General features: G+C 36.3%; 1 protein-coding gene across 1 annotated transcript; it reads left to right on the top strand.

The window, feature by feature from the left end:
* Positions 1-374: 374 nt before the first annotated feature.
* Positions 375-1,850, top strand: LOC147381801 (uncharacterized). The gene has a single exon (XM_086429959.1). It carries the CDS (start codon positions 375-377, stop codon positions 1,848-1,850), a length of 1,476 nt encoding a protein of 491 aa, XP_086286085.1.
* The last annotated feature ends 10,029 nt before the right edge of the window (positions 1,851-11,879 follow it).

Consider the following 11,879-nt stretch of genomic DNA (forward strand, 5'->3'; position numbering starts at 1 on the left):
TGGTTTCGATTTGTTATTTATGTGTTTTAATGAGTTTTCCTAATCATAACGTAGGCTCTAGGGTTGTTTTGATGTTAGGGGTATTTTGGTAATTTGATCATTTTTAGTGATTTTTATCGTAAAGCTTCTTTTTGTCTATAAGATGATGATTTTTATGTTTTTGGGGTCGTATTTTTCTAGCGTAATGTGATTTCTAAAGTTTTGTCAGCTCAAGATACCTCATCCGGATTTCTGAAACATATGTGGTAACAAAATAAAGCATTGAAATAAACATCCATCATTGGGAATCATTGCGATCGGGTTGACAAGTTGATTAATCAGGCGGATGCAAAAATGAGGTGTCTACACATAACCAAGCAACTTCTATCCGGAATATGAAAATTCAGTTGGGTCAGTCTACTTCAACAATTAACAATCGTCCACAAGGAACCTTGCCTAGCAATATAGAGACTAATTTGAAAAGAGATGGTAAGGAGCACTGCAATGCTATCACATTAAGGAGTGAAAAAGAGTTGAATGATGTTGTCAAGGAACCAAAGGAACCGGATGTTTTAGTGGTAGAAAAAATAACTTCTAAAGAGAAAGGTGAGCAAGAGAAAGAAGCTACAAACCAGGAGCATAAAAAGTCGGGCTTAGAAAATATTACTCTCTACAACCTACCCCTACCATTTCCTCAATGTTTCAAGAAACAAAAACATGACGAGCATTTTACAAAATTTCTGAATGTCTTCAAGAAGCTGCATATTAATATTCCATTCGCTGAAGCTCTGGAGCAAATGCCAAGTTATGCCAAGTTTTTGAAAGATATCTTGACTAAAAAGAGGCGATTGAGTGAATTTGAAACAATGGATTTGACTGAAGAGTGCAGTGCTATCATTCAAAGAAAACTTCCAGCAAAGTTTAAGGATCTTGGGAGCTTTACTATACCATACACAATAGGTAACCAATTCTCTGGTAGGACTTTATGTGATTTGGGAGCAAGTATTAATCTAATGTCATTGTCTATATTTCAAAAATTGGGATTGGGAGAAGCCAGGCCTACCACTGTGACACTCCAATTAGCAAATAGATCACTGAAGTATCCAAGGGGGATAATAAAAGATGTACTTGTTAAGGTTGACAAATTTATATTTCCTGTGGCTTTCATTATTCTTGATATGGAGGAGGATAAGGATGTTCCAATCATTCTTGGTAGACCATTCTTAGCCACAGGTAGGACTCTTATTGATGTACAAAAAGGGGAGCTTACTATGAGAGTTCAAGACCAAGAGGTGAAGTTTAATGTTTTCAAAGCTATGAAGTTTCCTACTGATGAGCTTGAAGATTGCTATAGAATTGATGTAGTGGACACATGTGTTCGACATGATCATGAAGAAACACCCCCATTTGACCAGCTTGAATTAGTAATAATTAATGCATACAATGAGGACAGTTTAGAGTTGGTGAATTACTTGAAGGCTATGCCAAAATTCACGTGTTCTAAGCCAAAGTTTGAATTATTAGACAAGCCATCATTGGGTTCTCATTCGAAGCCTTCAATTCAAGAACCGCCATCACTAGAGCTGAAGCATCTTCCTAGTCATTTGAGGTATGCTTTCCTTGGTGATTCATCCTCTTTACCGATTATTATTTCTGCTTCTCTTGAGCCTGAACAAGAAGATAAATTATTAAGGGTGTTGCGAGAGTACAAGAAAGCGTTGGGATGGTCCATAGTGGATATAAAGGAGATTAGTCCTTCTATTTGCATGCACAAAATCCTTATGGAAGATGATCATAAGCCCTCTATTGAGCACCAATATCGACTTAACCCAATTATGAAGGAAGTGGTGAAAAAGGAGATTCTCAAGTGACTTGATACAGGCATAATTTATCCTATTTCTGATAGCTCATGGGTTAGTCCAGTGCAATGTGTACCGAAAAAGGGAGGAATGACTGTTGTGACGAGCGATAGTAATGAGCTTATCCCAACAAGGATAGTAACTGGGTGGCATGTTTGTATGGATTATCGGAAGTTAAATAAAGCTACTCGGAAAGACCATTTTCTTTTGTTGTTCATTGATCAAATGCTTGATAGACTAGCGGGGCACTCTTATCATTGTTTCTTGGATGGATATTCAGGATATAATTAGATAGCTATAGCATCAGAAGATCAGGAGAAGACAACGTTCACCTGTCCCTACGGAACTTTTACATTTCGAAGGATACCCTTCGGACTGTGCAACTCACCAGCAACATTTCAAAGGTATATGATGGCAATCTTTTCTGACATGGTGGAGCATTTTATAGAGGTATTCATGGATGACTTCTTGATATTTGGTGATTCTTTCGATATTTGCCTGGATAACTTGGCATTAGTTCTCAAAAGATGTGAAAAAACGAATCTTGTATTGAATTGGGAGAAACGCCATTTCATGGTGCAAGAAGGAATTGTCCTCGACCATCGAGTATCAATTAAGGGAATTGAGGTGGATAAAGTAAAGATTGAGACCATTGAGAAACTACCGCCACCATCTTCCGTCAAGGGTATTCGAAATTTTCTTGGACACGCTGGATTCTATCGGCATTTTTATTAAGGACTTCTCGAAAATCTCTAAACCGCTTTGTAGTTTGTTGGAAAAGGAAGTGGTTTTGAAATTTGATGAAAAGTGTCTTGAGGCATTTCATATCTTGAAAGCAAGATTAGTGTCAGCACCCATCATTGTTGCACCAGATTGGAATCTCCCGTTTGAGCTTTTGTGTGATGCTAGCGATTTTGCTGTTGGCACGGTTCTAAACCAATGAAAAAATCAAATTTTTCATACTATATATTATGCTAGCAAGACATTAAATGATGCACAGTTGAATTATGCCACCACTGAGAAGGAGTTGCTAGCAGTTGTGTTTGCATTTGATAAGTTCCGTGCATATCTCATCTGGACAAAGGTAATTGTTTTTACTGATCATGCCGCTATCAAGTATTTAATTGCTAAGAAAGATGCAAAACCTCGACTTATCTGGTGGGTGCTCTTGTTACAAGAGTTTGACTTAGAGATTCGGGACAAAAAGGGGACTGAAAATCAAGTGGCAGGCCATCTCTTATGGCTAGAAAATGGGGGGAAAGTTAAAGATGAGACTATAATCAATGAGTCATTCCCCGATGAACAATTATTTGCTTGTAATCAAAAGAACTTGCCTTGGTATGCAGATTATGTGAACTTCATCGTTAGTAAAGTGTTCCCTCCAGAGATAAGCTCTCAACAAAAGAAAAAATTCTTGCATGATATCAAGTATTATGTTTGGGACGGGCTTTTCTTATTCAAGCGATGTGCAAATCAGATTATAAGGAGGTGTGTTCCTAAAAAAGAAATTGAAGACATAATTCGACATTATCATTCGTCTGAATATGGAGACCATTTTGAGGGAGAAAGAACCGCATCCAAGGTGCTACAATCAAGTTTCTATTGGCCTACATTATTTAAAGATGCGTATTTATTTGTCTCAAGGTGTGATAGATACCAAAGGGTTGGTAATATTTCAAAGAGACATGAGATGCCACTCAATAACATTCTAGAGGTGGAGATCTTTGGTGTGTGGGGAATTGATTTTATGGGCCCCTTCATCTCTTCCTATAATAATCTCTACATTCTAGTGGCAGTCAATTATATCTCAAAATGGGTGGAAGCGACTGCATTGCCCACGAATGATGCTAAGGTAGTACTGAATTTTTTAAGGAAGAACATCTTTACCCGTTATGGCACTCCTCGAGCAATAATCAGTGATGAAGGCACTCACTTTTGCAATAAATACTTTAAAGCCCTTCTAACTAGATATGGGGTAACTCATAAGGTGACTACGGCCTACCATCCGCAAACTAGTGGCCAAGTAGAGATTTCGAATAGGAAAATTAAGCGGATTCTGGAGAAGACTGTGAACCCATCTCGCAAGGATTGGTCCAAACGATTAGACAACGCATTATGGGCTTATCGGACCGCCTACAAAATACCAATTGGAATCTCACCTTATCGGTTGGTTTTTGGTAAGGCGTGTCATCTCCCGGTCGAACTAGAACACAAGGCATTTTGGGCAATAAAGAACTTAAATTTTGATTTAAGAGTTGCAGGTCAAAAACGTTTTCTACAACTCAATGAGATGGATGAGTTTCGTCTCCAAGCCTACGAGAATGCCAAGCTGTATAAAGAGCAAACCAAAAGATGGCATGACAAGAAGATATTAGAGAGACATTTTGAGCCAGGACAACGTGTCTTTTTATTCAATTCTCGTTTGAAACTTTTTTCGGGTAAGCTCAAATCAAGATGGTTGGGACCATTTATTGTGATTAAAGCATACCTACATGGAGCTGTTGAGGTCCAAGATGAAATCACGAAGGACATCTTCAAGGTAAACAGGCAACGTCTCAAGTATTACTGGGGTGGTGAAATTGATCGTCAGAAATCCACCATCACTCTATCAAACCCGGTGTGACTTCAGAGAAAGTCAAGCTGAAGACTTTAAAACAAGCGCTTCTTGGGAGGACAACCCAAGAGTTCTAAACTCTCATTTCATTTATTTTGATTTTCATTACTCTTCATTATTTTCTCTCTTAAAAAAAAAAGTCATTTAATTTGCTTTTATTAAAATGTTTAGAATTCTTCTCAATTTTATTTAATTATGTTTTATTGAAACATGTTGGGAGTCTCTAAGCAAATCCACTGCATTAGCAACATGGCACCAGTCATTGGCAGCATATATTTTAAGAGTAGAAACCTTCCCTCAATCTCAGTTGCAACATCTAAAGCAGATAGCAGTTCTGATATCACAATTAGAAGGGGCCATGGCTTAACTCTTCTCAGGCCAAGGCATTAGTCCATGACAGAACTAATCAGAAATATTAAAAGGGGCCATGGCTTAACTCTCCTTAGGCCAAGGCATTACTCTGTGACAAAACTGATCAGAAATATTAAAATGTGGGCCATAGCATGATACTTTAACAGGCCTCGGCCCAAACTCGTACCCACTTAGGAAAGGGTTATACTTGCCCTACTATTTCTATTGTTACACAATTTCACAACCAACAGTCTCTTCGTGTCTCAACGAAGGAAAACCCTTCATCTTTCTTCCACTTCTCCAGCATTATTCTTATATCTCCCTCTTAATAATCAAGGGTGGCCATAGAAAGATCAAATTCATGAGAGCTAGTCCACCAAGTTTCAATGGATCTGTTGAGTTGTCTTTGCCGATTCGACAAATCAACTGAGGTATTTTCCGATTTTACTCTTAAGTATGTCAATCAATTAGCCTATATTGCTTAACATGATCAAAATTTCGATCATTTGGGTTGGGAAATTATATGTTTGATTTCAATTGTTGCTGTTGGGAGAGTTTGATTTCTTTAAGGGTTGACTAATGTCGAGCGGTTCAGTTGATTGCTTGATTTCGGGGGAAAGTGTGTGGATGTTCCATTTGTGGATTACTTTGTATTGTATACGAACGGTCAATGGTGACAGTGAATGGTATTACTTGGTTTTCGGAAGATCAGTAAATTTGTGTGCCTACCAGGTGTTTGTGGAAAGTTCTGTGACAATGATAGAGGTTAGATAGATTAATTCATTTCAAAATCTTGGGAGCTGTATGAAGTATATGATGTGTGTTGGATATCCGCAAGGGCATTTGAGGTAAATGTGTCACTGAATAATATCATGGCGTCGAAAAGAACACGATCTGCAGCTTCATCACCACCATTAGATACCAAGTTTGTAAGCCGTGAAGTACAAGAGAGGTATGAAAGGTTGGTAATCCATCATAAACCAATTGCGAAAAGATGAATCAATGGTAATGGATCTGATGTTCTGATAAACATAGCAAGAAACATCAAGGTGAGGAAGTGGTCGAAATTTTATGCAAAACAAGGACCGGCTATGGTTCCATTGGTATGGGAATTTTATGCAAATACGGAAGAACGAAAAGGGATAAAGGTCTTTGTAAGGGGCAAACAAGTATCCTTCGATAGAGCAACAATCAACAAGTATTATCAACTTCACAACATTAATAATGATGAATATCAGACATACCTTACAAATGGTCCTAATTTGAAAGAAGTACTTGAGTTATTGGCCAAGCCTAGCACTGCATGGATAACGACAAGAGACGGTGGTGCAAAATTTCCAAGAGATACTTTGGATAGGGAAGCAAAGGCCTGGCATTCCTTCATTGCAGCAAGAATGCATAACAGGAAAATCAATAAATGTGGGGCGTGTCATTCAAGAGTCGATAATGCACTGCATTCGATCGAATAGTGGTGGGTTATTTTTCCCTTCATTGATCACTGAGTTATGTTGCATAGCGAGAGTACAATGGAGCAAGGAAGAAGAAGTGCTCCATCCGAATCGAGAGCTTGTATCACGTGTAATTTATCAATTCAAAGAGGCAGAAAACTCTTCAGGAGCTAGTTCATCCAAGTAGCCACAACCACAATCAGAATTACCTCCTCGCACATTATTAAACCGTCTTGCCCATTTGGAAAAACAACAAGTAGAGCAATGGCGTGCATTTCATGAATATTGCCAATGGCATGTCGATCACGTTCAACGTCAAACAACGTGGCTGGCGCAGCAAGCTTATCATCAGCATGAATGCCACAACAACTTGGATGTCATGATACGAGAACTCGCCATCAACAATGGCATGGATGTAGACCAATTTCCAACAATGCCTCCATATCCTGGATCGCCTAATTTCATTCCACTACCGGAATTGAATGATACTATCAATGAAGATGGTGCAAATGATGATGCTGATGACTCCTGATCGTCAATAAATATTTCAGGGAAGTTCTTTCACCTACCTTTGATTTTAGTTGATTACATAGAGGACAATGCAATAACTAAGTTTGGGGGTGGGGGAGTAGTATTTTTCTAAAAAATTTTCTTTGATTTTTGTGTTTGTTTTCATGTGTTTAAGTTTAGGTTTTGATGTATTTAAGTTAGTATTTAAAAAAACAAAATTTATTTTGTGATGATTTTTGCTTGATAATCTGCAGCCAATGATAATGATTTTGATTGAGTATAGACATGATTCTTAGAAAATGATGGACGTTGAACTTATTTATGTGCTTAACTCTGATGAAATTCAGTCTTGTTTTGAATTCGTTTACATTGAGCTTATAATCTTGATGCACTTAGTTGTTTGATACACTTGGAGAATGTTTATGCTTTTGAGAGTAATCCATGATCTCAATGAACTCTAGAACTTATTTGATTATTACTCGAGGTGAAATCCTAGGTTGCACTTGATTAGGGACATGATTTAGGCCATTCTAGGATCGATTGAGCCTTTAAGCTTACCTATGTTGATTTTATCACTAGTCTTCCTCATTGAGCCTTGTTGCCCATGATCTTTAGTACCCACAATTTTAACTAAGCCTTTTTGTCTAATTTTTCCAAAATTTGACCCATCACCTCTTAGGCATATTAATTGCTACTGGATAATTTTAAGCTATGCAAATAAGGGTTGAAGGTGAAGTTCATGGAATGTGGAAGGCAAAGTTTCAAAAATATTTAGTTGAGGGTTCAAAAATACTTATGTTGAAAAAAAAAATTCTTATTACTACATCCCTTCTTGTAAAAGAATTCATTGAATCAGACAAGTTTGGGGGTGCAGTGTGCTAAATAAAAAATTTTTAAAAAATGGTGAATAAAAGGTTGTCAAGGGAATGAAGTGAAACAAGATTGAGAATGCAGAGTGACTTAATGTTGAAATGTAAGTTTGCGCTCTGTGAGAATCCTAAGAGATTGATATGTTTAAGGGGTGATCTGAGCCACAAAATTTCCTTCTATCCTACCTTTAACCTAGCCACACATTACAAACTGAATAAAAGTCCTATTGATTCTTGATTGAGTAACAACCTACATTAGAGGAGAATAACATGAAAAGTAAGCCTATGGAGTTCATCAATGTCAATATCTTGAAATCACTTGTGTTTACTCTTGATTACATAAACTGATTTGAGTTGAAAACTTATTAAGTGATAAGGGATTGTTTGCACATATGTTGATGGTTCAAGGTGAGGTTGAATGACATTTGGGTTGAAAATTTAGACTATTTCAATTTCTAAAGTTTTTCTTGAGAATTATGAAATTTACGTAATCTTTGAAGCAAGTGTGGAAAATCAAACTAGTATCATCACTTTTGTTTTATTTGTGTTTTAGATTTCTTCCCTGTAGTTAGGTTTTTCTTTATTTTTGTTTTGCTCGAGGACTAGCAAAATGTTAAGTTTGGGGGTATTTGATGAATAGTTTTTATACCTACGAATTAACCATTTTTAAGTATAATATTTTATTAATTTTAGAGTCTTTTAGTTATTTTTATTTAAGTTTAATTAGTTTTATACTTTTTATGTGATTATATGTTTTTATTTGATTTTTATGCTTATTTTACAGATTAGGAACAATATAGAACATTGGGATGGTTGCATACATTTAGGAGAAATTCTGACTCCAAATTGGTTCATTCTCGGAAGAAGGAAGCTAAGCATACAAGCTAAAAAGTCTTCAAGCCTCTGCTTGATAGAAAACGAGGCCGCGGCGAGAATTCAAGAATTGCACAATAGAAATATGAAAATACAAACTGCGATTTACACGTTAATTTGTGGTGACTGAATTAGAGACGGATTTTGGGACTCTTAAACCCTAATGACTCCATACCTATAAATAGGAAAGTTTAACCCTTATTCAGGGACGGAAGTTTTGGATTTTTCTTGAAGGCACAAGATCGAAAAGGAGGACGAGAGCTGGAGATTCGACTTTTGAGTTTTATCTTTCTGAACTTTATCTCTTCTCTTGATATTTGTAATCTCTAAGAATGACTGAATACTTTTGTGATTTTGTTTTCTTTTCAATGATGAACTAATTTCTATTCTAGGGTTATAATAGAACCTATTCATGATATTTGATTAGTTTTATTTATTTCTTTTATGATTCTACATATGATTATTTATTTTATCATATGTTTAATGTGATTTAATTAACTGGCCATTGATTGAATTGATTCGATGAACCTTAATAATATCGACAAAGTTGTTTTGTTTTCATGACCTAGATAGAGTAACATACGCTAATTTGAGATAGACATATACTCAAGTTGCATGTGCATCCCTTATGAGAGCTTATTCTTAATGAATTCTTTTTTATTTAATTCTCATAGACATATAGAGAGTTAGTTTAGAAGGGTATTTTTACATGATCATCGACAGAGGCTTGTAAAGAATTTAGTACTCTTGGGTGACAATTATAGTGGTTTAATTTATCATAGAAGGAAAGATAATCTAATTAAGTGGATTGTTTGGGAGAAATTATAAACCTAGATTTTATCACTCATTGATTTAAAATCTGTAAATTTATTTTCTCCGTTTGTTTTCTTGTTTAGTTTTAATTCCTATTTTTTACTTTTGTTTGGATAAAATTAGAGTGAGATAAATTGGTAATTAGCAATAGATTGGTATTTAGTCTCCGTAGGAACGATCATTTCTTATTACTTTATTATTAGTTTCTATACGTATACTTGCGTGCATAAATTTAGACAACACCAATCACAATAAAATACAATCTCCATAAAGTCAATGTAATTGCGGCGCCCCGCCGAACGCTAACACAAATCTCCATGTCAAAACTCGAGGTACTAGGTGATACATCGAAATTTCGGCATGGTCTCCTCTGTTTATGTTAGCATTCCAAGACGTTCAACCTGCACCTGATAGACGACATACAATCCTGCATATAAACAAACAAAATAGAATACGAACGGAATCCTATATACATCAAATAATATACGGTATATCAGAGTGCGGAAGAATAATTAGAATACAGGATTATACAAAAATTTTTCACTCTAATAGGAGTCCTAACGCTCAATACAAATCTATAATACTCCTAAACAAATCGACCCACTAAGGAGTGTAGCCCCAATACTCACCAGGTGACGAACTCTGGTTGTCTATCTGACCGACCAGATGATCTTCACTCGTGCTCTATACCTACTTCGCCAAGCTCTGAATCTGAGACTAAAAAATGGAGAAGGAAAGGGTGAGTAATAATGGTTACCCAGTAAGGAAGCAACAATTTCTGCCAATAACCCCTTCTAGCATGAATGAATAAGCATACTGAATCATTTTAAAATAAAAAAAAAATTTTACAGGAGAGAATTACGATTAACTGGTACATATAGCCATGGATGAACAACTAAACATTTTAAAATTCACATTACATCGATCATCATTACTCACTATAACATTCTCTTTTTATACAAATCTAATTGATCAAATGGGAATATTAAACATGCATTTCATTTTATATATCAAAATAAGCAACAGATACATAATACACAATGGTGGAGTATTGGAATTAGAGAGTTGGGATTCACGACTGGATCGCTCCCAGTCGGGACATGATGTTACAATTTCTCTCTGATTTTTAGTTCCTGATTTTGTGGCTGGTCGCTGTTTACCACGTTTGGTTGACCATTTATCCGGCTCAGGCTGGCCGTTTGACGTGACCGTAAGCAATGGGTCTCTTTTCGATGTGTTAGAACGTTCGACTACTATAAATTGTTAGTGATCACTGACCAATCATCTTCGTCTATGCCTATCAGGCGTACATGTGATTCTCAAATATACAAACCATTCGTATACGACCATCTTTACATTACAAGTTCACTAGTAAAGATAGAGAGGAATAAACCCGGATTCCAGTTGTGACTCCACTCTCATACGCGTCCCATACCACGTATGAGCTTGGTAGTCCCTACCATACATCCCAGGATAGTACACCACTCCGGATGATATGACGCACAATCCCTTCAGGCATTCATAAACTCTTTAACAGCTCACAAAATAGTTACATATATATATTATTTTTATTCGAAAAAAAAAAAGAAATTAACAATACAAGGTTGAGAATATATATCCAGTTTCCTACCATGCAAGTGTGGCCATCCGGCCTAAAATAAATAACATAACAGAAACGTAAACAGCGCCTCGCGCTAACAGAAAGGAAATAAACATGCAACCAATAATATTATCCCTGGATATCTGTTCACCAACCTACACACAACACAACAACGTAAAATGCAGACATCACCCCTCGGGTGTGACTCTGACATTTTACCGTTTCATACCCTTTTTTCCTCTTTCCGATTTTTAAAATTTTCAATCTCTTCAATAAAATATCCATTTTCTGATATTCATCAATTCAATATGAGTTCATTGAATATTAAATCACATTTTTCAACTGAAGAATTTATTTTTATCAATAAAAAAAATACAAATTATTTTTCAAAACGAGGTCCGAGCAGTGCACAAGACCCAATTTATGGAAATAACCCGTTAAAGTACCATACCCACGTATAATTTGTTAAAAATACAATTAAACATATCAAACATGCAATTTCTGGCGTAAATTTTTAAATAACAAAAGAATTTTATATTTCGGAAATACATCCAAATTTTTCCAATAAAATCCTAAATGTAATTTTCACAATCTATGATTACTAATAGAAATTGAGAGTTCCTTACAATGTCTAGGCGAAAGGATCAAAGCGTGTATGCGAAAATCGAGGCGATCGGCGCAGAAATCGAGACGGACCAAACTTCGAAGTGGCTGATTTTCGAAACCGACCCGATGGTTTCGAAGATCTCGATGTGCTTGTCTCTTCTCCCTTCTACAGTAAAAGACAGTTTGACCCCGAAATCGATGAAAATCGAGGTCGAAATTACGAAAATCTCTATATAAAAATACGGCTGATTTTTTACTATACGTGGTGAAAAACACGAGAAAACGGAAGGAATTTGGGTGGATTATGTAGAGAATGAGGCTGCGGACGTTTTTCCCTTCTGCGTCGGAAGACGGTTT

This window comes from Akebia trifoliata, unplaced genomic scaffold, assembly GCF_017979445.1.
Source record: "Akebia trifoliata isolate Shusen 1 unplaced genomic scaffold, ASM1797944v1 Contig00250, whole genome shotgun sequence".
Lineage (NCBI taxonomy): Eukaryota > Viridiplantae > Streptophyta > Magnoliopsida > Ranunculales > Lardizabalaceae > Akebia > Akebia trifoliata.

Bases quoted from the DNA above. Each gene is read 5' to 3' on its own strand.
- LOC147381801 (XM_086429959.1), top strand. From the start codon at position 375: ATGAAAATTCAGTTGGGTCAGTCTACTTCAACAATTAACAATCGTCCA.